General features: G+C 38.0%; 3 protein-coding genes and 1 non-coding gene across 8 annotated transcripts in view; 3 read left to right on the top strand and 1 right to left on the bottom strand.

The window, feature by feature from the left end:
* Nucleotides 1-347: 347 nt before the first annotated feature.
* On the top strand, nt 348-9582 carry SLC25A3 (solute carrier family 25 member 3). Of its 2 annotated transcripts, none has more exons than XM_027452475.3 (8): nt 348-507; nt 644-797; nt 4663-4784; nt 7143-7322; nt 7433-7614; nt 8280-8452; nt 9038-9148; nt 9250-9582. In XM_027452475.3, exons 2-8 carry the CDS (start codon nt 650-652, stop codon nt 9408-9410), a joined length of 1077 nt encoding a protein of 358 aa, XP_027308276.1. In that variant the 5' UTR covers nt 348-507; nt 644-649; the 3' UTR covers nt 9411-9582. The 2 variants fall into 2 exon arrangements, with proteins under 2 accessions (XP_027308276.1, XP_027308281.1); XM_027452480.3 differs by lacking the exon at nt 4663-4784 and adding an exon at nt 4376-4497.
* Nucleotides 7780-8020, top strand: LOC113842488 (small nucleolar RNA SNORA53). The gene has a single exon (XR_003495023.3). It is a non-coding gene; the product is annotated as a small nucleolar RNA SNORA53 (small nucleolar RNA).
* Nucleotides 9583-14663: 5081 nt separating the features above from the next.
* IKBIP (IKBKB interacting protein) lies at nt 14664-24771 on the bottom strand. 2 transcript variants are annotated; one of them, XM_027452488.3, is made up of 4 exons: nt 24633-24771; nt 23591-23819; nt 21864-21981; nt 14664-15847 (listed from the first exon to the last, which is right to left on the bottom strand). In XM_027452488.3, exons 2-4 carry the CDS (start codon nt 23782-23784, stop codon nt 15092-15094), a joined length of 1068 nt encoding a protein of 355 aa, XP_027308289.2. In that variant the 5' UTR covers nt 23785-23819; nt 24633-24771; the 3' UTR covers nt 14664-15091. The 2 variants fall into 2 exon arrangements, with proteins under 2 accessions (XP_027308289.2, XP_005024580.1); XM_005024523.6 differs by lacking the exon at nt 14664-15847 and adding an exon at nt 16279-20501.
* Nucleotides 24772-25024: 253 nt separating this feature from the next.
* Nucleotides 25025-25493, top strand: part of APAF1 (apoptotic peptidase activating factor 1) — a 34684-nt gene continuing 34215 nt past the window's right edge. For 2 of the 3 annotated variants that reach the window (XM_027452411.3, XM_027452440.3), the window contains exon 1: nt 25025-25165. The gene's annotated coding sequence lies outside the window, so the exon portion shown is untranslated. The remainder of the gene's footprint in view (nt 25166-25493) is intronic. The other variant, XM_027452425.3, reaches the window with a different exon arrangement.

The following is a 25493-nucleotide window of genomic DNA, read 5'->3' as shown; positions in this document are numbered from 1 at the left end:
TGGTCGTTATGTAACAGCTTTGAGCCCTTTATTAGGGAGGCTGTGCCCGGTGCTTTGTCCTGTGTGCTTACATGAAGGAGCACTATGAGGGAATAGATGCCTTGAGGTTAGGGAAACCTTTGAGTCTTTTACCTCTTCAGTAACTAGAGAGGTGACCTGTGTTCTAGTTTTGTAGCGTGTAAATCCACTAAAATGAGAAAAGAATACTAGAAAATTATCCCGGGGCCAGCACCGGGACCGCCGCCAGAGCCGCGCCGCGGTGGGCCGAGGGGCGCCGCGCGCGCAGCCCGCGCCGCCGCCCTTCCTGCCGCGGGGGAGGGGGCAGCGGGCGCCTCAGCGCGGTGCCGGTTCTGGGTGCGCCTCCGCCAATCGCCTGGCGGCTTCTTGGGCCCTGGCTCCTCCCCGCGGCGTCGGCGAAGGACAAAGTCACCGCGCCGGGCCCGCGGTCAGCCTCTGCGCCCTGCCGCCGGCCGAGCAGCGGGCCGCGCGCCGCCGCCATCTTAGGAGGTGAGTGGGGCTGGGGGGGGGGTGAGGGGGGATAGGGACGAACCGCCCGGCCCCGGGCTCGCCGCTCGCCGCGGCCGCCTCGCCTGTGCCGGGCCCGGCCCTCGCCGCCCCGCTGCGCTCTTGTCGCCCGCCGCAGGTCGCCATGTTCTCGTCCATCGCGCCGCTCGCCCGGCTCAACCCGTTCTACGCGCCGCACTTCCAGCTGGTGCAGGACGGCCTGAGGAAGCGCACGGAGCCCGCCGAGGCGCCCAGCACGCGGCGGAGCTTGGCGGCCGCGTCTGCAGCCGAAGGTGAGAGCGGTGGGGAGGGACGGGGGGGGACGGGGGAGGGCGGCGGAGCGGGTCCCGGTGCCCGTTAGGGCGGCGGAGAGGGCGCAGCGGCCCCCGGGCTGGGGAGGAGCCGGCGCTGGGCCTACGCGCGGCCGCTTGGAGGACGAGGAAGGGCACGGGCGGGGGAGGCGCTGGCAGCCCGCAGCGCTCCGCGGGCGGCGTGTGCTGGGTGGCACCAAGGGCCCGGCGTTACCGGCAGAGGACACGAGAAGGTCCCGGGCCGGGGCGCATGCAGGGGCCCCGATGGAGCCCCCCTGGGGCTGGGAGGCTGCTTCATTTAGCTCCGCTGGGCCTGCGGCCTCGGGGGCAGAGGCTGTAGGCCCGTGCTTCTTCCTGAGGAGAAGAGGAAGCACCATGTGAATCGGTGAATCTGGATGGAGATTAAATATCCTTTTTATCTGTTGTCTTTTTTTTTTTTTTTCTTTGAGTGTTTATTCACAGCTGGATGCCTGAATGTTCATAGGCGTTCTGTTCTCCTTTTTTTCCTCCTTGTAAGTTCAGTAGATGTAGGGCGTACTCCAGATAGCTGTTACATAAGATGCAGTGATGCTCTTTAGGTTCAAGTCCAAACACTTCCTGCATGTTTCATTATCACAGTCATGACTTCAAAGGTCAGACCTTGACAATACTCCCAATAGTGAAAGTAGATGTCAAAATTCAAATTCTTTAAAACTTTTGATAGGAAACCATCTGTCTGGTTTTTATTTAAAAAAAAAAAAAACAACAAAAAACTATAAAAGGATTTCAATAAGATGCATGTTCTGAAATACTATAACTGTTTAAGTATGTTAGTGCTTATTTTTATCAAAAAATACTGTAAAATGACTTCAACAAGATGCATCTTCTGAAATACTGTTGAAGTATGTTAGTGCATTCGTTTTCAATGTAGTATGTAAAAGACAACAGAGTGTTGGATTTTTATTAAGTTAAAAATACGTCTGGCTTTCAGTAATAATAATTTAGCGAAATAAAGCCCCAAATCACTTTTCAGTGTGCTAAATACATTCTGTAAGTCCACGTATTTCTTACAAGTGTTATGTTAAATCTTCGTATTTTCTAGGCAGATCCTGATCAGCTTTGACTCTTAGTCTTTGCTAGTCTTTCCTGGTATTTTTTTTTCTGTTTCACGTGTCATGTAGATCTCTTGGCCTTTGTGTTCAGAGAACAACCACGTTGCAGAAGATATCTGAGCTTATACAAGGTCACACAAAGTCAGTACAAACCACAAGACCTTTTGAGTTCAGCTTGGGGCATCAACTATAATGCAGCTCAGAGACAGAGTGTTTTATGATCAGCTCTTGGAATTTGTCCTTGTTAATGTTTCAAATCTGAAGTAAAGATGACAGCTACATCACGACAAGGACTAAGACTATTTTAGGTAGCAGAGTAGGCACGTTTTTGTACTGCATAATTGAGTAGATTCAGGGCATTTATCTTATCTGTGCATCTAGGTATGTTAGAATGGCATTTTTGACTTCTGAAATAGAAAGTCAAGGTATATACTATGCCTTTCTTTTCCTAATACTGTAAGCATAGGTACATGTAAAGAGCATATGCCAAATTGATAATGGCTTGCTTGTCTTAAATACTGTTTCTGATTATCTGTCTGACAGATCAGTCTGAGTACCATTTTAATAAAGTAGATATTTAAAGCTCTAAGTTTATATGTCTTCTACAAAGTTTGGGGAATACAGTCTTTTAACAATAAATTGATGTGTAAAAGGGAGTGTGAAAAAGCTAGTTCTGGTATCTTGGTAGTGTAGTAAGTATTAGAGTACTGCCATTCCACGCCACAGGCCAAAGATAAAGCTGGACAGAGCTGCCCAGTAATTCAGACCTGGAGTCTGCTCTGATTGCACCTGCGTGGAAAACTTTGTGTATGTTAAGCTAATCATTCTGATGAGTTTTAAACAGAATATTATTACTGTCTGGAAAGCTGCCAGCTTAACCATGCTATTTAGAGGTATATGCAAGTCCAGGACTAGCATGTGTATAGCAATGAGCAGTAAGTTTAAAAAAATTCTCACAGGTTATAAATTATTCTTGTTGTTAACTGATTCCTGTCTTTAAGTTTAGGCTTAATACAATGCCTATGATTGGGAATTCAGTTTTTCTTTATTTTAGAATAAAGAGAAAATATCATTTTTATTGTCTTTGTGATTAATTTTGAAGAGTATGGTGAGAAATAGTGTGATGAAAAATCTGGAATGCTTTGGGGAACTTCTTCTATAATAGGGAAGCTATAAATTAGTCGCTAGTCAGCTAGTGTTAGTGGGTGATCTCTTGATGCTTTTAAACGTAATTGGAAATTTCTGTTCATGTTCACAAATGAATTTATTTCAGAAGGAAAAAAAAAAACACGTCAGAGAAACTGAATTTGAGGATAGATTTTTGGTGCCATGATTTTCATTAATGCTTCTCTGGACGTGTTTCTTCTTAAGTTGGTGTAACACTTAATGCCTGTTCTATTATAGTGGCATATATAGCACTAATAGCAAAGGAACTTAAATTATCCATTTCCACTCTTGGGGAATATTTTCTATAAGTGTTTTGTTTTCTATACACTTATCCTGTATTATAGTTTTGTGTACGTGTATATAACGTTTGGCACAGAAGCAGAAATGTGCTGCTACCTTATGCTTATTTTTACTGTTATTAGTAAATTGTTTTCTGGTTGTGTGTAATCATAATAATTCTTATCTTGTATAGCTTCTTGAACAATGGAAGAGAATCTGATTTTTTTTTTTAATTGCAGTAACTGCTCCATTAGAATTCATGTGTCAAAAAAAAAAACAAAAAACTTTTAAAAGTGGATGATTTTATACACAGTGCTGCGTGGAGCAGTGCAAGTTAAATATCCCTTGATTGAATGTGATCCAAAAGCTTCTTTAATGAGCATTATTTATTAACATTAAATGTAATGATTAAGTCTAAAAAAAATTCTAGAATTTCATTAAATTAAATGTAAATCTCTGTGTCTGCATTTGAAAGAAAAATGTATCTGCATGAAGAATCTGAAAAATACCTGTGTAGAGAAAAAAATATAACCTTAATCTGATCTTTGGACTTCACAGTCACTGTCCGTGTGAGATTTAAATTATTGTATTTCCTTAATAACTAAGGGAAGGGCTTAAAAAAAAGCTTTCTCTCCAGGATACTAGAGAAACGCTTTCCTTGCTTATTTCATGGGTATAAGAGAATGTTTAACATTGCAATTTTGAGTCATAATTACTACTAGTAGTTTATGGGATTCATTTATAAGATGCAGGTGTGCTGTGTGCTAAAACTTTCTTTCACTGCTTTTTTTAAAGGCACAAACTTAAGTTGGAAGGCCTAGAATCAAATTTTGATAGTTTGAAATGTGTTAATTGAAAACAAGGGAATTATTTTTAATGCTATAGTTACATAGTATATCTTGCGAACTTGTTTCAGTTTAATAATTTTGAGAAGATAGCACTCAGTCGATTTTGTTTCTTCTCTGATCTTCATTACCATGTCTGGTTGATCGTATATTTGTAATTTTTTTTCTAATTAAATAGAATACAGCTGTGCATATGGCTCAGGCAGATTCTTTATGCTTTGTGGCCTTGGTGGGATTATTAGCTGTGGAACAACACATACAGCACTGGTTCCTCTAGACCTGGTTAAATGCAGAATACAGGTTTGTTCTGCATGTCAGTATGTGGTGAAGCTGATAAAGCATGTTTAGTGTGGTATAATTAATCTACTAATGAAATGGAGCCTTAAACTAATCACATGGACATCGTTGTCCAACAGAGCACGGAGTTTATGTAAAAGCATGGTGTGTCTTTATTTTTTGCTGCAGACTACAGTTGTGAATATGGCTCGCTCAAGTTTTATGCTCTCTGTGGCTTTGGTGGGGTCCTAAGTTGTGGCCTGACCCACACTGCTGTCGTACCTCTGGATTTAGTGAAATGTCGTATGCAGGTTTGTATTAACTTACACATTTCTTAAACTTTTTCTGTACGTAGCTGGCATATTAGGAGTTTACAGTACGCTATACAACCTTTTCTGATCAACACACAGCAAATAAATTGAGCATAAGTTCTCAAATCTACTGCTGTGCAACTTAAAATACGACTTGCAAGGGAAGATGAGGCATTTAGGCTAACCTGGGTAAGTTATTTTTGACTGTATTTAGGACAGGTTCAGCTTACTATATTGGCTTAAAAAAAAAAAAAAAGAAAAAAAAAACCAACGACACAGCACTCACTACAGTGTTATTTCTTGCTGGCTGGTAGGCTACCTAGGACAATTAATGTGTGACTGAAGTAAGGTAACATTTTCAGTGTTTTGAAGACTTACAGTTTTTTTTACCTTGGAGTAGCATGCATGTATAATTTTAGCAATTAATATCTTGGATATTACTGCATGAATTATGGCTTGGCTAGTTCACTTGAAGTGATAGAAGTGTTTCGTGATTGAACTGTAAGTAGTGAAGTCTCATTACAATTAACTTATGGTACCAGATTCAACATGAAAATCATCTACTGAACAGCTGTGGCTAAAAACAGCACTGGGTTTATTCAGGCAAATCTGCACCTCAAGAATGAAGCAAATTAAAGCACACCTCCAAATCTCTGAAAATGTAATAGTTAATGGCTTTCCTGTTGCATAGGCTAACACCAATTATAAAAGTGGCTATTTTGTAATGACAGAATGCCTGAAATGATGAGGACATGAAGAGGACACTACTTTCTGGTCAGAACTGCTAGTCACACTAGGAGAATTATGTGTGATGCTCTTCAAAACTGTGTTATTCTAGAAGGTTTTAGCGCTTTACAGGGAAAGGTTTTTTTGCATGCTTGAGAACACTTGAAATTGTGGTCTCAAATTAGTCATTTTGTAACTCATTGGACATCAAGAGTGGGCAACACACTTCTACAAAATGCTTTCTACAAAATTTGGATTGAGGCTTAACTACATGGAAAAACTGTATTTCTACCAGTAGGGAAAAGCTGTAGTTGCATGTGTGTGTTATTTCTGAAAGTGTAGCTGAAATGTGCAACAGATGTGTGTTACTTGAGCTACAGTTCTGGACATCTTACCTGAGGAGGGTGGTGATGGCACCCCCTTCCTTTTCTAGCACGTAGAAAAAAGTGTGATGAGAGAGGTTCCATGTGGCTTGCAGTGTGACCTTGTAAAACCTGTCAACGTTTATCTTTTTACAGGTCCGGTAGGGGATCATGTTACCAATTCTTCCTAGATTCTCCAGGAAGAAAGCTGTTTTCTATCCTCTCATATCTTTTTAGGAGGAAGTGGTCTCCTATGTAGATGATTGTTAAACGTGGGTCTGATGTGAGAAAGTCTCATTTTACAGTACCCAATTAAGTATTCTGAATTTCAGTGTTTTGAAATTGAGTCTTTTAAACTTGAAACGTTTACGTGAATTAGTTCTCAAGTAGGTTGTTGCCAGACTGTGAGACAAAGAATTAGACATTGTAGTTTTGCATGCATGTCCCATAGTTTTTCATGAAAGCTTTGGTTGGCTTCTAATTTGATACATTTCCTCGGGAGGATGAAAAGTTGGATGATACCAAGTATGAAAGGCAAGAGGACATGACTTAAAATTGTCGGAATGACCCGAAACAAATATATGTTCAGGTTGACTCTTTTTGTAAGATCTGATACTCAGAGTATCAGATGACCTCTAGAGGTCCATTCTGACCTCAACCAAAGTTTTTGTATGCAGGAAATATTTTCAATGTAGTGTTTACTGTAAAGTCAAAGCACAAGTGCAGAAGTTCTTGAGTGTTCTTTGATTTGCTTTTTTCTACCTATGTTAGTCTGACTGTGTTGAGGGATCAAGCTAACAATGGACAAGTAACCTTTTCTCCTTAAAAATCAGATGAGTGTTCAGCCTTGGTAATATGGCACAGGTGCAACACCTTGTTCGTAAGTAGGTGTGACATGTAGGCTCGAATAGATTGCTGACAGACTCTGTCAGATATTCGAAGAATCAAATCTAAATATAATTGTACAAAAATAGTACTGTCAGTGTTACAATAGTGACTTCAGTAAATCTTTCTTATGTAGAAAGTCTACAGAGAATGAACGTAAATCACAATTCAGGGTGCTTGGTTCCTGACTGCTGAAATAAGTTAGGGTTTGAGACTAGCAAGCAGCCTACTGCATTTACATTAGTATGACCTTGTGGTTGTGATGATATACAGAGAATCATAGGAATCCACCTGTCTGAGGAATTTAAGAGTTTTCTGTGTCAAATGGGGGGCGTGAGAAGTGAAATGATAAGCTATTTAATGTAATTAACTGTATTCTGTTTAGGTTGATCCACAAAAATACAAGAGCATCTTCAATGGATTTTCAGTGACGGTCAAAGAAGATGGAGTTCGTGGCTTGGCTAAGGGATGGGCTCCAACCTTTATTGGATATTCGATGCAGGGGCTTTGTAAATTTGGTTTCTATGAAGTTTTCAAAATCCTATATGGCAACATGCTTGGAGAGGTAAGCCTTAAGTGTTTGCTGTGAGACTGCACATCAGAAACAGTATTTCTAACACAGAGGAATCACAGAAGGATGACTCATTAATGAAAATGTGTTCAAATTCACTTCAGGAAAATGCATATTTGTGGCGTACTTCACTATATTTAGCTGCATCTGCCAGTGCAGAGTTTTTTGCTGACATTGCTCTGGCTCCAATGGAAGCTGCTAAAGTTCGCATTCAGACACAGCCTGGATATGCTAACACTCTGCGGCAAGCTGTACCTAAAATGTTTGGAGAAGAAGGCATCTGGGCGTAAGTCTCTCAATTTTGATTCAACTTACTGATTTGGAATACTTTTCCTAATGAAGGGCTGTTGCTAAAACTAATAGTGGCTTTAGCTTATAATATTTTGTGTCTTTGTAGTTCAAGATAACATACTTAGCATCAAAGAATCTGTGCTGAGATGTCTGTTAGTTCCACATGCTCCTTAGATCCATCTTTGTGAGTACCTTTGTGCTGAGTTCTGCTGGATAACTTTAGTTTCCAGCAGTTCCAGTCAGAGATACTCAGCAACTTTTTTGGTTGTACAGTCGAAGATGCTTGAGTCATTGGCATGTAAGAGTAATATAACTGCATGTTAGCCTTATGTTCTGATAAAAGTGGCTGTAAATATGCAAGTCATTTATCGCTATCAGGACTTGGCTGGTATGCAGACATGAGCCTTGCTGCACTTACAGTAGCAGTACTGTATTAGTGCAGTGCATTGTAATCTGAAAAGTGACAACTGTTAGTTCTTGGGAATGAATAAAACAAGGGTGCTCCTGTTCCATAAGTATTGTGACAGTTTGGCCTCATGGTGTCAGTTTTTAGAAGTCGTTCTGCTGATAACAGCAATAAGCTAACAATATTTTTTTTAGGTTGCAAATATACCTTAAATGTTAGAGAAAATGAAACTGAGTTTCTCTTGTCTGGTTAAGTTTCTATAAAGGTGTTGCCCCACTATGGATGAGACAGATTCCATACACAATGATGAAATTTGCCTGCTTTGAACGTACTGTTGAAGCTCTCTACAAGTATGTTGTTCCCAAGCCACGAAGTGAATGTTCAAAAGGAGAACAGCTGGTAGTCACATTTGTTGCAGGCTATATTGGTAAGCAGTCTTTAAATCCTGCACTTTGTTAATGGAGTACAGTAACTCAGGAAGCTTAACCCTTCTCAGAATATCAAATAGGTGGAATCAGAATAGGAGAATTTACATGTAACGTTAAAATGTTCAGGTAAAAAGCCTGGGTTCAGTCTGTGAGTGGAATGAGTGGTTAAATGGATCTGTAGTAGGATGGTACTCTTGTGTGTTCTGATGTTAATAAAGTTTAGAAATATCTGATTCGAGCAGGAAAACGTGCATCTTTGGTATGATGGGAAAGGTCCGGGAAGGTTGAAAGAAGGGGAGAGAAATCAGGGCAGAAAGGTGACTTTTAAATCCCAGAGATTCAGAATGAGTTTTATTTTGACAGAAGGTTTATCTGCATGATTAGAGCTGAGGTGTTTCCTGATAGTCACATAACACTAATAAGAATGGACCTGTTATCCTTTTAGAATACCAGGAGGCTTGGCCTAACTCCTGTGCAGTTTATTAGTGGTCTAGGGAAAGTGTGGTTTCAGTTGGTTGTGCTTAGTGTACACAGTAATGGTACAGTTAGAATACCACTAAACTGATGTCAAACTATTCTTTCAGCTGGTGTGTTCTGTGCAATTGTTTCTCATCCTGCTGACTCTGTGGTGTCTGTGTTGAACAAGGAAAAGGGCAGTTCTGCCTCACAGGTTCTTATGAGGCTTGGATTCAAAGGTAAATCCTTACCTTTGTGCATTTCATGTTGTCTTTTGTGTTCTTGAGAGATTTCTTATTCCCTGGCTTCTTATGCTCATGGCTTTTATTGTGTTCTACAGGTGTATGGAAAGGCCTGTTTGCCCGTATCATCATGATCGGTACCCTGACTGCACTACAGTGGTTCATCTATGATTCTGTGAAGGTTTATTTCAGACTTCCTCGTCCACCTCCACCTGAAATGCCAGAATCTCTGAAGAAGAAGCTTGGTTTAACTCAGTAGACAACTCATGGACTGACTTTGCTGGCTGTCCCAGTGATGAGTTTCATGAAACTTTTATATATTTGACTATGTAGAAAACAAACTATATGATATCATTATTGGCTGTGCCCTCATCACATGTGAGGGTTTAAATTCTACCACTGTCATTGCCTGAAATAAATGAGAAACGGAGTGCTTAGTGTCTGTTTACTACTGCATATGTAAGCTTCATTTCACAGCAGCAAATGCATTAAATACTTCCCAAGTAAAATAAAAAACAGGCTTTTCTACACTTCAGGAATTAGAGAATTGTGAAATAACTGCAACAAAGTAGGCTTTTGCTGTTCCCAGAGAAGTCCCAAGAACCCCTCTCCATGTAGTAATTCAGAAACCAACTGCAGTTCTGTGCTTTTTTTTTTTTTTTTTGAATCCTCTTTCACTTGCTTGTATAAGCTGTTACTATATAGGAACTGGACTCTAAGATGAGACTGCAGTCTGGTAGGGCATCTGGCTTAGGGTATTTGCATTCTCCATAGAGTTGAGGGGAGCCTTACACATAAAACTATTTCTGCACTGAAGTGACCATCCCAACGTAACTTATGGTTACTTGACTAATTTCTGCTTTTCTTGCCTTTGAACTGTATCCAAAGATCTTAGTCCTTCTGGTTGTAGTGTGGAATTAAATGGTAGCTGCTACTTTAACGACAATAAAGCTGATGTTAATGAAGATTCTCAAAGATATTCAACCACTAAAAGTTTACTACAGCTTTATAGTAAAATAAAAATTGATTGCCTCTTATTGTAGAGACTCAACTTGCCAGCTTTTCCTTAAGCATGGTACTTCTGTAACTTGATGTTTTTTCCCCTTTTTTGGGGGCTCAATTACCTTAATACAGAGTTTTGATTGAACTGTACATTTCTGCAGTGCAAGAAGCCCATACAATTTTTTCAACCTTAATTGGTTTAAAGAACTCTAGACTCATAGGCATTGCAAACTAGAAATGCCTTATAAAGACAATTTTTTTTTTTTTTTCCCCCCGGTCTTTTGTGTAAAATGAGCAAGCTACCTTTTGAGTTTTGCTCGTTCAAGAAACTTGATAATCACAGAGCAAAAACCAAAAACATGCCTAATAGCATGTAAAGGGTTCACCATGCCCTACTTTGTTCATTTAGTGGAGCTGGAACAGAAGTCTCCTTTGTGCAAAGCCATTTAGATATGTTGTCTTTCAGCATTTGAGCTGATGATGTTGAACTTAGCTTGGCTTCACATAAGTTATATTGCTTCTACTTTCTTAGAGTCAAAAGGAGAATTAAAGCAGGCTGTGCTGGAGTAGCAGGCACCTTGACTGGTACATACATCTTACCAGAGTCTGATGTTCTGCTAGCATCGAGAATCCTCCCACTTGGGATACCCTATGACTTTCCAAGATTTTGGATAGTTAAGCTAAACAAGTAAACTAACGCTTCACATTTTCAAAGGCAGCAATTCAAAGTAAAACCTATTAAAACTACTGTATTTCCTTGTTAATCATGACACTAAACATTCAAGGAGCATACATTCTTCCAAGAACGTCCATTTCCATACATTCTTGGAAATACACATTCTTGGTAACTGTTATACTGCAAAGTCAACTTCTGTTAGTAAATAAAATACTTTTAAGAAGTACGTTAATGTTGAATTTCAGTGATAAAAGTACATATGTGTTGTCTTTCTTGTGAGTAGGAAGCTTTGAAGTTTAACAAAACGTGAAATGCTCCTAAGAGCATCCTTGGAGGAGAGGATTAAAAGGAGGCTTTGTACATTGTACAAGTTACTCTGAGAAGGAGAGAAAAAAAAAAAAGCATCACTTGTGCACCGAATATCACAGTTTGTTAAAAAAGTATGCTCTAACACCCTGGACTTTGCTGAAAAAAATTCAACTTCCTTCTAATCTTGGGAAAGTGAGGCACCACTGTGAGCTTTTAAGACTGGTAGAAGAGTGAGACAAACTTAATTTATACAGTGAGGTAAACTGAATGTCAAGTAAGCCAATGATAAGCTAGGTTTCTCAGACAAGACTGTTTCCTGTTGTGTGGAGCAAAATCATGCAGTTTTTCTCTAGAAAAAGTTGGATAACCTGTTGGCAGTTGTCTTAAATACATGCAGTATTCTTGCAACTTAAATTCTTTTTCTCCTTGCTGAAACTGTCCTATTAAAGATGCTCAGATAATTCTATCAAGGTAAATCTGAGATAAGACTTCAACGGACAGCCAGCTTTTTTTTTTTTTTTTTTTTTTTTTTTTTTGAGTGAGTGAGTGAGGCAAAAGAGTTCCACTTCTAGTGTTCTGCTCCAGTGGAAAACCAGAGGAGAGAATTGCCTTGCAGCTGCTAACTTCATTGATATTCATTCAGCCTTGGTTTGGATGCTTGAGATGGAAGGCTTTAACATATGAAATGCTGTTGCACAAAGGGTCACCCACTGAAATCTTTATTCAGCTTCAGGGGGGAAATGGTGGCATTAAAATTATTTAAAGGTCAGCTTTGTTATTGATAACTGTGCTTTATAGCGTAACGTGTAGTATGTTTTCTGAAAGTACAGAAGATGAGGTGGGAGAGCTACAGTCCTTTGATGGGCTTGGTTTTCAATGCAAGGAAAGTCCTGTATCAAAAAGGAGCACTCCCCTGGAACAAAATATAACTTAGGTAACTCCAGAATGATCATTAAACCCAAGAGTGCTTTGTAAAACATGGATTGTGTATGTGCTACTTGTGTATATTGCATTATGAAGGAGAAAACATTCTTGCTATTGCTGGAGCTGAGATCTGCTTTCTGGTTTAAAACATGCTGTCTCTATAAATTTGGAATAAGAACTCCATTGACACCCTGTGTTTGTATTAGAGTGTACTACAGATCAAATATGCTGATACTTGCTGAAGTGCTTGTTACGTATTTTAAAACGAACTATAATAATACAAATAGTTGTAATTCATTTGCATTTCTACATGGAAATGATGTAGTTCACAATGAAAACAATAAACATCTTGTGTTTTTTTATAGCAAATATGAGTACCTCTTGGATAGATGAGCTTAATAGCTATATGGCCTTCTTACAGGATACAATTTTTTGTTGTTGTTCTTCTTCTTATCAGTTGCTGGCTAGCATATAATTGGCAGTTCTATACCTGCATGCTAAGTTAAAAGCAAACATGTCCTGAATAGCATAACAGGTTGGACTGTATGGGATGATAATGCTGTAAGTAGCATAGCTGTAATTTTCATTACTACCTGAATCTCTCTATCACTTTAAAAAAAATAAATTATTGTAGAGGGTATCATTGAACACCCTTAGAAATTAACTAAATAAAGTTTTTAACTTCCCCAATCTAATACACTCCTCACTGCTGACAGCACTAAAGCAAGGAGGCAGCTGCACCTCATCTTTTCCACTATGGAATGAGCTTTGCCTCTGTCCTTAGACCAAACTTCCATTTGATTTTTTTTTTAGTACAGTGCAGGTATGTGCTTGAAAATCAAAATAAAGGTTCATAACACCTATACAGACTGTGGGAGAATCATGGATAACTTGCCCTCTGAGGATGTTACTGTGGGTGCATGAACTTTGATTATAATTATTATTATTAATTAATTAAATTTTACTTCTGTGACTTAAACTTTTTCTCTTTTGCTTGGTAGCAACAAAGTGTCTGAAAGGATCATAATATCTGATTTGGACCTGAACCTCCCAGGAAGGAAGGGTGGCCTGCATATCTCTGTAGGTGAAGGGAAATTGATGATTCTGTAATAGATTTTGCATACATAATTTCCCATGGACACCACGTGTACGTGTACGACTGTATACTGTTTTATGTTCTAGTATTTGGAGATCACCCATTTGTGTTTGAAAGTGAAATCACCAATTGTTTTTCATGATTTATTTTCTGGTTACTGTTCAAAGAGAGAGTGCTCTTTTAATGCAGAAAGACCTCTGCTGTTGCAAGACTTCTCTGATCAACTGTGCATCTGAAGTGTAGTTTCCATTTCTCTCACTTGTGTAGATGAAACCATGTAGAGATTTTGTTGAGGCGAGAAGCTTTGTATTAGTCAAAATCTGGTATTTTTATGATACTGCATTCAGGCTACCTACACTCATATTTTCATAACTTGTCATGAGGGTTGCACAGCTCCCTGTTTCAAATTTTAAGTCTCTATTCCTACACTGGAAAGCAAATTTATTCATTGCAGGCAGTATATTTGTCTGGCAAAACACTGCATACTTAGGATGTTTTGGACCAAAAATATTTAATAGCGATCTATTTCTACCTAGTTTCTCCTCTCAAGATTTTTATACCAGGAGACTAATTGCATCGTGATGGCCTTTGTGAAAAACACTTAGAACAGATTTCTCAGTTATATCAATTTTCTTTTGCTAGCTATGACTATTATGCTTGGTGCTCTCTTTGACAGGGCTAATATGAGGATGCACAGAAACAAACAAAAAAAGAGGATTAGTGAATTCAGTGAATACCAGGCCGTAATATACAAATGATAAAACAAAGCATTTAAGGTTGAAGACTACGCAGCAAGCAAGGCATGGGAGACAGCAATATGAAGAAGATACCAAATGCTGAGTGAAGGTGAGAACAGTGAGTGGGAGGAATGATTATCTCTTCTATGAAGCCAATGGCCTCAATAGTTGCAAGATGTGCAGTTATGACCAACCAACCAATCAAGTAGTTGTAAAGGTCTTACTATACTGTTATACTTCTTGATATAATTTCATTTTAAGGGATTTTTCTTGATTGCTGCATCTCTCCTAGCTGTTTTTAATAATATTTTTTTTATTCCAAGTTAAGTAATTTCCCCCTCTTTTCTCTGCTAAGCCATATCTCAGCATCATGTTATCTCAGTCTCTCTTCTATTGAGTTTTCAAATGTCTCAGGTCACTTAAACTCTTGTTCTTTGCTGCAGAAATAGTGCCAGGGACTTACATTAGTCTGACACCTACGTAGTTTCTCTTTGCTAATCTTGCTGCTCACAGTAGTATAAGACTAAGCAATAATGAGGAACAGTTAGGATTCCTGAATAGATATGGTGACACTAGGAGGCCGTCAATAGGCTTAGAAGGTCTTTCAAAGCACCACCACTGTATAGTTTGATGTTTTAAAGACGTAACGATGCTGCACAATTATGTGATTACAGTTATGAGGTCTCACAGAAAATCAACCATGATTGATGTGAAAAAGTTTTTGCTCAGAATTAATGTATTGGGAAAAACACTAAACTGCGAGTGTAGTTAGATTAACTTTTGTTTATTTGGAAAGTGCAATTTTATTCCCTCCTTTGAAGCAGCAAAGGGAAGCTGAAGATTTGCCAGTCTTGGTCTTGCTTACTGAATGAAAGCAAAGATAAATACAGTTTATGCTTTTATACTGTTTTATTATACAAAATAGGCAGTTTGTTAAATATAGTGTCATGCTTCAGAAATACATGTACACAAAGGTGCACAAAGAAGTTTTTTGCTCAGATTATGGCTTGTTGTCCCTCAAAATCAGTATGATTTTTTTTCCGTTCTTTTAAAAGAAAGAGGACAAGTCTCTCGTTAAGTTTCAATGTGCTTCCAAATGAAGCGTTTAACTATTGTCTTTCCTTCTTAGTACTACTCATGATGGAGGAACAGTCCTCAAACACTGCTATTCTCCAGGCAATGTCATCTCCCAGTGATCAATTCATCTCTGAAATCTTGGGTACTTCATCTTTCATATCTTCGATCTCAGTTTGAACTCTTGTTAGATTGGTCAATTTCTCATTCAGTACAGCAATTTCTTTCTCACGTCGCAATACGTCCTCAACTAATCTTCCTATTCTCAGTGTTAGGTCATTTATTAATGGTTCTAAGATGGCAAAATCTTTTTTAAGATTGTACATCTTAGGTTTTAAATCATTTGCAAATGTAACAGTCTTCAGAACTTTTGCTCTGTCACCTTCAAGATTCAAAAGTCTATCTGAATGTTTGTCAAAATCATTCCTTAACTCAGACAATGCTGTCTTAATTTGTTCAATTTTTCTTGCGTTACTGGATGCTAAGCTTTGTAGCTTTGTACTTCGGTCAATGCTACTAGTAAGCAGGTCACCTATGTTTTCTACTGTCTTCTTTTCACCTTTTTCTACTTTATCTTCTAACGCTTGCAAAGAACTTGTCAATGCTGTCATCTCTGAAACAAGGCCTGAAATACGCCTTATGTCAGTTTTTACTGTCACAATTTTCAAAGTTATGTTTTTTGCGACAGAAGCTGCATTCTCTTCTGCACTTGTAACTGCATTAAAAAGGGTTGTTAAATTCTTCTGCAGTTCTTCTTTCTTTTTAATTATGCTGCTAGACCATGTTTTCATTGTATAAATATCTTCCTGTAGATGTTTAATGTGAGAAGTTACTTGGAGATCTTCCAGCTGTTCCAATAAGTTCCAAGTCTTTTCACACTAGAGAAACACAAATAAAAATATTTGACAATTTTTCTAACTTAACTCTCACATCAAGATTAAAGCTATACTCTAATGAAATACCTTAGAATCCTGATACTGAAATTCAGAGGAAACCATGTCTTTAGGAAATAAATTGGTGTTACAATACAATTAAGATATTCATTTTTCCTTTCAGCATATGTAACAAATTCAAATATTACTACTTTTATGTTCTTAAAAAAATACAGGAAGGTTTTACATGTATATCTTTTTTGTATCATTTGTAAGGGAGGGAGGAAAACAAATCATCAAATGCAAATTTCTTTTAATCTACAGAATTTTTTGTATTGTCTATAATCTGTGCGATCCAGAAAGACTCATGTAGAAGATATTCAGAAACATTTTAGAAAGTTGCCTACTTTAAAGATTTTATTACAAAATTAAGGAGCATAGTTTACAGATGTGTTTTTATTTTGGGGATTGCAACATGTATTTTAAACAAAACATTCACATGAGGAAAAAAAGATAAGAATTAGGCATCATTCTCTTTTGTTTAAATAGCCACCAAAATGCATCACACAAAAAAATATTACTTGGACAGACCACTTTCCTGAAAACTATGTTAACGAGGGAAAACACGTGCTACTCTTGTTTTTTTTTTTTTTTTTTTTGGATGAATTTGCTAGTTCACTATTGTGTTTTATTTTTTTTTAATGATTGTTTTTTGGTTTTCAACTTTGAGCGGAAGAAATTAAAATATCTGCACTCCTATTCATACGTCATAGGAAAAAAATACAGTACAGACATGTTGAAATATTTCAGAACCATTTACGTTATCACTTAGTTCTCAATCTGAGATGAAATTTGGTTGGGAATATGCTGATTCTTCATGGGAGTAACAACTGTTGACTAGCTACCTAAATGGGCAATGCAGGTTATGATATAATGGTTAAATTTAATTTTAAAGCAACAGAGACTCCAAATTACAGAAGATACTAGAAAAAGATACAAGAGAGGAGCAGGTCAGGTGTTCAAACATACACTCTAGAAATAGCTTGGTTTTCAGAAGTGGAAATGCACATGAAGGCTGGAACCTGATCTATGACAGGCATAGCTACCATCTTACATTTTTCCCTAGCAAATGGTTCTTTTCTCTGGCAACAGCGTAATACTTGAAAACTCAGATTAAAATATAAAGTTTCTGTATTTTTTATTACTATTTTTATGAGAAACACTAAGGACAGATCTTTTATTCAGTACTGCACCTGTTTTTTGCACTTATCTTAATACCCTATTAAAGGACTACCAGGTTGTTTTCAATACTTAAATGCACTTTTAAATTATGTTTCCTTTCAAACATAAAACTTAATCACCACATTGAAAGGGTAAGCAGAACAATAACAATGCTTATTTGTTAAAGAACCAACAACATATGCTCCCAATTAACTGGTATTTCACAACTCAAGATGCATCTTCATTAAAATGATTAATTGTCAGTAATTTCCCTCTTGACTAATAAAAAGTATCCTATCAACCATCCACTTGACTATTAAAAGCTAATAATTCTGCTACTAGGCACACACAACATTAAAACAGAGGTTGACAAATTAAACAAATTAAAATTAAGGTTAGCCACACTGCTAATTTTAAAAACAAAACCAAAAACAAATCTTACTATTTTTTTTTTTTTTAAATTGGAATGTCATTAGACAATGTAAATTCCTTTGGGTACTGTCTGATGGCAAACTTTTAATCTAGATTGCTTCCTTTGACTCACATATTGCTTTTTATCATCCACATTTGTATTGTTGCTGAGCAAGCTCCCATGCAACTCAGTAGAAAGTGTTTTACGATCTCTATTCTTTTTTTTATTAATTGACCAAATTTTCAGAATAGGTTTGTTTTCAGAATAGGTTTGACCCGCTAACCTGCATGAATGATACTAATTTGTTCTATCGTCAATAAGCCAGAGCAGATCTTGGAGGAAAAGCAAACAAACAAAAAAACAACCCACCACCAAACAAGCAAGCAAACGTATTCTAGAGGCTATACTTTGTTTCACAAAATCATACTAATCCTTTTTTTCTGAGGCCAGTAGTAAAAGTAACACCAAAGAAACAAGCATTTTAACTTCTTGTTAGTGTCGGTCATTCCTCATTAGCACAGAGCTGTTTGCTTAAAAACAAAATATTAGAATTTACACTATAAAGAGCTGTGCTGGTTTTCCTAAGGATGAGGATTTCCTGTTCCATCTTATGTAAATTCAATTTTTAACACAGACAGTGTTGATGGAAGGCATTAAACTGGGCACTATACCATTGATAGTGCTACCTCTTCCTCCAAGCAGAGATGAAATAAAAACACAGTAAAACACACTTGTGAAGAATATTTAAAAAGATTTAGTATAGTATATATTTATAGTATTTTTAATCAAACACTGAACATTAAAGTATGTATTCTGTACTCTTTTCTGGAAGACCAATTCATTTTTAATTAGATTATGCACCAAGACAGGGCAATACACTCCAATATATTTTTATTGATTAACTGTAAACAGATGTAATCTGTACCTGAGTAATAAATATATGAAACTGATTTCTTAGCATTGAGAAGTACGAGTTTAATTAGTATTGTGAATGTGCAGCATTAACTACTTAAAGAATAATTCTGTACAGATAAATGAATGTAGAAAACGTGAATAACTTAAAACAAATTAATTCATAAACATTATACATTCATACTGCCTAAGCAATTTCCTTCCCAGAATTCAGAAAATTGACATTACCAAGATGTACATCTGTAGACACAAAATTATGGTGGTCCTGAGATCCAAATTTCAATATACAGTTACCAGGACTATAATGTAGCACTATGCCCTGTGAAAACTTATCTATGAATAGATTTAACTGATCTATGAATAATTTCCTCCTCTCTCCTCCCCTCCCTGAAGTGCATAAATCAGTGTCTTCCAGGAATTGCAGTCCTTGTTTCACCAAAGTTTAGGAAACATTTTCAGTTGACCCTGTTAACAGTTTCTTCTCCTTTGAAATGCAAACCAATACCAAACAAGTCATGTTATGACAACAGAGAACATTCTATAGAGGAAAACTTGTAACATTTCTAATAGCAATAAAAAAAAAAACTCTCAGTCTAATACAATGACTGATCACACTGAACTTGCAAAAGAAATAATGGAGTAAGAAACTCAGCAGGAGTAAGGACTTCAGTCTATACATAGTCCAAAGACTTCAATGGGAGAACAAAACCGTGACTGAGTTTAGGAAGGAAAAGGATGGAGGTGAAGTCTAATGAGGCTATTTGCACAAAGTCAAAGAAATAAAAATATAACACCAGCTGCTATATACTCCCCCCACCTGTAAATACCAATAAAATACAAGGTTCTCAGTAAGAGGTACTTTACTAGTGTTTTCTGTAGTGTTGTTGTATCTAAAATTCAGCATCAGCTGTTAAACACGTATTTTGTGCTTTCTTGCATATAACATTCAGAGATTCCCACTTCCCATTGTGAAGTCTGTATTGTAAGCACAAAAACATTACGATATATGTAACATTAAGAATTATCTACAGCGTATGGCTGCCTAGAGCCAAGAACTTAGTTCACTGTGTTACAAAGTCCATGGAATATGGTCACAAGAAGTAACAACATAAAAACCAAAGTGTTTTTTTTTTTTTAAATGGAAATGAGATATAAGTTATAATTTTTAATCTGATGTCTGTATCCCCCCCCTCAGCCTCTCCCTTCTTCCCTGCATATGCTAGAGTCAAATTATAAATAAACTATTAAAGTGCTTTTTCATTAGTGAAAACCCTAAGTCCAAATTCATTTATCCCCATCCTGGTCATTTTTTAACTTAGAGCCTTCTAAAGTCATCCCTTCAGCACTTGAAGATAATTTTATGTCATGTACTACTTCTTCTACAACCACTGTTTTATTCTGCAGTTTCAATATGCTGCCATTGTACTGAATGCCTTCAAGAAGGTTTTGCATCATCATTGTATCAGAGACAGTTTTCAACATGTTGTTTTCCACAGTATACAGCTTTGTTGTCAATCCCTCTATCTTTTTCTCCATACTTAGCAATTCACTTGATTGTCTAAGAATAGAATGAATAGCATTTTCAATTGTTGGCAAATAGGTCTTGCACTCCTCAATTTTAGGTTCATAGGCTGCAAGTTTCTGATTCAGGTCTGCGTCCTTGGCTAACAGACTATTCTGCTCCTCTTCCAGCTTCTTGACTGCCTTTGCGTGTAAATCCAACTTTTGTTCAACTCTAGTGAATTCATCATCTTCTTGCCTTTTTACTGTTTTAATATTTCTGGCTGTGCTGTCTTCCAGATCTTTTAATCTTTCTGAAAGGGATTTAATTCTTTGGTCAACATCATTAATTTGGGAAGTAACTTCTGTATGTATGAGCTTTGCTTCAGATTTTATTCCACTAGTGTTTGTGTTCATTTCATCCAAGCTTCTTCTCCAGGAATTTGTAATATTTTGGAACTTCTCATTAATGCTCTGCATCTTTATAGAGAGAGTCTGTTCATCGCTCTGAATATCCCTTATGATGTTATGAAGAGTAGATACTTCCTGCTTAAACTCAGTCATCACAGACATAGATGAAGCAGCTTCTTGTAGGATACTTTCAGAAGACTCAAGCTGTATTTATAACACAAAACAACGTCCATATCTACTTAACAAAAGTAAGACTAGAAAATCACTTGCTTTTATTTAATAGAGTATAAAGTCCCTTAGAAGCCACTTTAATTGTTATAATGCTCAATGTTAATATTTTTCACATTTTGTTGTTAAAAGTATTGATTTATTGAGCATTAAAGAGCCACATAGAAAGGTACGTTTGTTGATGAATTTCCATAGAACACATACCTTTTTTTGTAAATTATATCAACCTAAATCCCATGCAACATTTTGCAGTGTATCTGAATGCAGTATTATAAACACCGAAATTATAGCATAATTATGGTGTTTATATATATAAATGACAACATTATGAGATCACTGCTAAAACAGCATCACTTACATAAGCCATGTTCTCATTCTTTCTAAAATACAAGTGATAATTCTGCAGCCAGCCTAAGTTTTCTACTGGATAGTGTCACACATAGCAATGAAAAATAATAATAATAATAATAATAATACTATTTTGTTCTCCTAACATTTCAGTGTTTCTTTCCTATTACTAGAACTGGTCTACTACATAACTAACTTTTCTTCAAATAAACGTATATTTGAATTATCTACAGAACAGTAATAGTAGAATGAAGTATGTGCATAAATATAAGTTCTCTAAGAAGTTTAGCATCTAATAAAATAAGACTGAGATACAACTACTATATTTACATCCTTGAATGATGGTAATGGATTGACACATGTAGGTGCATTAATAAAATTAAGACATCCTATTCCTAACGTGTCTTTTTTAGTAAGAATAAAATCAGTTTTATATTTCAAGAGTCAGCATAGGTTTCAATGAACTAAGTGAGTTTTGCTACTACTTTCACCATGGTTATGATTTCCTTATCAATGTTCTCATTGTTAATTAATGTATTAATATTCATTCTAATATGTACACAGGGTCAGTAAATAAGGATTTAAATAAATAATACTAAGCAACACACTCCTTGAACTTTTTTCAATGATTGCTAGATTGCAAGTATAATACAGAGTACTTCAGAATATTCTTTATCTTCAGCAAAACACTTTTGTAAGGTAGATTTTACATTTATCTTCATTTTAAAGACATAAATAACAAAGTGCAACCTGAACAAGATTCAGTAGCAAATCAGCAAATGAAATTAACGAATCAGAAGCGAGACCTGATTTCTTGTGCTGTCTTCACAAATGTTTCAATGAAATATTCAAAGGCCAATTCATAGGCAAGTAGAACACATTATAAAAATTATCAAAAAGAAGAGTCAGCTAAATTTGACTAAAGGGCAATGAAATAAGACAATAACAAACATTCATCAGAAGTTATCCAATTAAGATGGTACTGATTACCTTTTCAGAAATTAAGCTGACTTTATTTTCCATGTCCAGGAATTTTTCAGCTTCTTGCTGCAAGAAGTTGTACCTTTTTTCCATATCAGCAAATCGCCCTGACTGCTGGAATAGGAACCTTAAAATTACAAATAAATAGTAAATGTAACTACAGTTAAGCATTCCAGGATCTGATTTACAGAGATTTGTGCTGATAGAATTTACTAGATCAATACATGACAGGACAAAAAATAGGGGTTAATGAACCTGATCTGTCTTCCTACTGGAATTGCCAGTTTCCAATAGATGTGTAAAAATAAGGAATTATTTGTAGATGTGCTTCAGTTTTACAAAGGGTACCATTCAAATGAAAACAGCAGAGAAGTCAAAGATTTCAGAGAATACAATGAGGTCATCACACATTTCTAATACTTTGCCACACAGTTAAAGCAGTATATTTCATTGATAAAGTATAATTCAATTGGCAGAAATAAAACACAAAAGATTAATTTGGACTTTCCTGCAAAGCATCACAAAACCATGCATATCAACCTTTAGATTTAGAAAGGCTGGTTAAGCTAATGCTGCCTAACATTAAACAGCATTAATCATTTAACATTGATCAACATGTGACCATCCAAGAATAGTAAAGCTTCTGTTACGATGATGCTAGCTAGCTTTGGGAACAGATAGCAGATACCTCAGTTCTGTACTTCATGTACAAATTGGACTTACTCGCTGTGAACTTGGGAGCAGAAACAAAGTGTGACAACCAAGCAAACCCCTGATTTTTACTGGACATCTATTAATCCCTAAACAAGCTTTATTGTAGACTATCCAGCAGTCCTCTTAGTAGTAGGAGCTATTTTATCTAGAATAATACAGTTTATTTAAAATACTTGCACTATCATAAGTTGATACTCTTTAGTATACTGCATAGCAGTTAGAAGTCTCTAAAAGAACTATGATAGTCTACATGGATTAAGGCATGTAATGAAAGCTAGAAGTGATAGCTATAGATTGATAAACAGAATGACACAGAGAAATAAAATGATTAGTGATGTTTCTGCCCCATGTTTTATGTGTATCTATTTATGTATGTCATGCATTTATCAAAGACTTAGTATCACACAGATTTCATTATCTAAAATAAGAACAAGTTCTTCAAGATTTTTTAAAGAGTGTACTAGTCTGGACTAATTTCTTGCACTAGAGTTCTGAGAATTTCATCATAACAGTTCTGCATGAAGCTCAGTTTCTGAGGGAACTAAGGTATGGATGTCATTAAGATATACTGGAACATCTTTTACAAAGATTATGTCATCTTCTTGAAGACTGCATGAAGAACAGTTTACCACGCTGCTGAGCAAATTTACTCTACTTCCCTTCTGCTGTTGATTTATTTATTCCCTGCCAACTGAGCCTTGTTGTGCTTACTGCAAGATTAAGTTGCTCTTCAGAGTTAGATGTAGCCTCCAAAGCAGATATTTACAATTCATGAGCAAGGCACCTTTTAAACTTTCAGCTTGATTAAACAGATTAAGCTTCTGTGAATGCCTCACTGTATAACGATATTTCCACACCTGTGAATACTGCTATTCTTTTCTTGACCCTTCTAGCTTTAACATGTTTCTGCAGTCATTTAATACAAACAATATATTCAAACATTACTAATCTTGTTGTCCACGACCAAATACAGTACAGAATATAAATGAAAATATTAAAATCCACTGTAGAGGATTACCTACCAGGTCAGCACCAGACAAGCTGCAAGGGAAATTACATTCGAGGCTGTCCTCAAGTCTATCCAAAAGGAACTCTGATTATTGCTCATCCTGGGACCTGCCAGCTTCCCATGATTACTGTGCTTCTCAAGCTTTTGAGAATCTTCACTGGTCTTGGATGAAGAGATGCCTTTTTTCCTCTGCTTAACTTCAGACATTTTGCATTTTCAAAAAGCAGAAGCAAAAGAGAGAGCTACCAAACAAAACAAGAGACTTTTTATTTACACAAATACCGCCAAAATGTTTCCTTTGGTGCTTAATATCTTACCTAGTGAGGTGAACTTCCATAAAATGCCACAATACTTTCATAAGACTTTAAGACTTTTTTTTATATACAACAGAGCACAGTTTTCAAACTGAGCACAGGCTCTTCAAACCTTAGCTAATTTCACCTTTCCAGAAATATTTTAGCTGTTGTTAGCTGTTATTTTAGCCATTTTGAAGAGATATTTAAAAGCACAAGAACTGAAATAAGCACGATAATTGTTTTTATAGTTGGTGATTATTGTCACGGTATTAGCAGAAGTTTCTGTAACCTGTTTTAAGTATTTGTACATTTTAAAACGTGTTACCTCTCATTTATCAACGTGGCATTACAAATAAATATTTAATTTAGATATGATCCTGTTGCAATTATTTCATCTGTGAAACTATAGGCAGCAGCTAATATGAAGCCGTTCACAGAAAAAAATACGGAAGAATAATGAAATAATACATTTAGATAAAATAAGAACTGTTATTTTCATTAAAAGTGAGGTCCAGCTAAGTGGATCTCCGCTTTCAAAGGCAGCAGAAGCTCACACTCTGCCCAGCCACGTGGAGACCCAGAGGCAGCGTCAGACCCGAGTCCGCCAGCACTTAATTAAGAAGAGATTAATTGAACCCGTGCTGGGCTTGGTTTAGCACCGTTTGGGACCGGAGCGCGGTGCTTCTTTCCGAATCACTCCCTAGCACTGCAGCTGAGGCACACGCCGAAATATAAACGTTGGATGCCAGAGATACTTACTTGGTTGCATGCACGCCTGCAGGGCCCTGTTTAAAAGTGTCACAAGCGTCCAAAGCTTTGGGCTGCCAGCAAGTAACGGCACCGGGACGCGTGCTCTGAGCCTGAAGTAGGCAGGAAAAAGTAAAATAAAACGCGTCCCCCCTCACAAACGCCTAGCAGAGACGCTGCTTCGTGTCCCCTCCGACACCAGCGGGGCTGAGAGCGGGCCTTGCGGGGGGCAGCACGGAAAAACGGCTCGGGGCGAGAAGCGCGGCCCCGAGCTCGCCACGTCAGGCGCGTGCCCGCCTCAGCAGGACGCTGGGGCCTCCGCCGCGGCTCTGCGCCGGCGTGGGGCGGCGGCCACGGGCTCCGGGCTCCAGGCTCCGCGCGTTGTGCGCCGCGGGGCGGGGGCTGCCGCCGGCACCGGGACTGCCCCGCCGCTCCGCCCGCCCCCGGGCCCGGAAGGAGGAAGCGGCCGTGGGGGGGCCGCCGCTTGGGCGGGGAGCGGCTGCTGCTCTGGGCGAGGCCTCGCAGCCGGCGGCGCTGAGCGGCAGGTAACCGGCATCGCCCTCCCCGCGTCGGGGGGACACGGGGAGATGTCCCCCCTGCGGGGGCGGGCGGGCTGTGGCGGGGTGCGGGGAGGCGGCTGCGGCCGCTGCGGTTTTTGTTCTGGTTTCGCTGCGCGGCTGGGGAAAGAGAAAGAGAAAGGGAAGGGGAAAGGGAAAGGGAAAGCTCCTGCAGCCAGCCCCGGTGCGCCACCGGCCTCGGTACCTGCCCGGGAGTGCAGGGGAAAGGAGCGATTGGTGTCTTGGTCAGTACTGAAAAGCTTTTCCCCCCGAAATAGCTTTAATTTTGGAAGCGTGTAAAAGCATGCTTGTGCCC

Source organism: Anas platyrhynchos, chromosome 1, assembly GCF_047663525.1.
Source record: "Anas platyrhynchos isolate ZD024472 breed Pekin duck chromosome 1, IASCAAS_PekinDuck_T2T, whole genome shotgun sequence".
Taxonomy (NCBI): Eukaryota; Metazoa; Chordata; class Aves; order Anseriformes; family Anatidae; genus Anas; species Anas platyrhynchos.
Note: the sequence above shows the minus strand (reverse complement) of the source record. Positions and strands in the feature narration are given on the sequence as shown.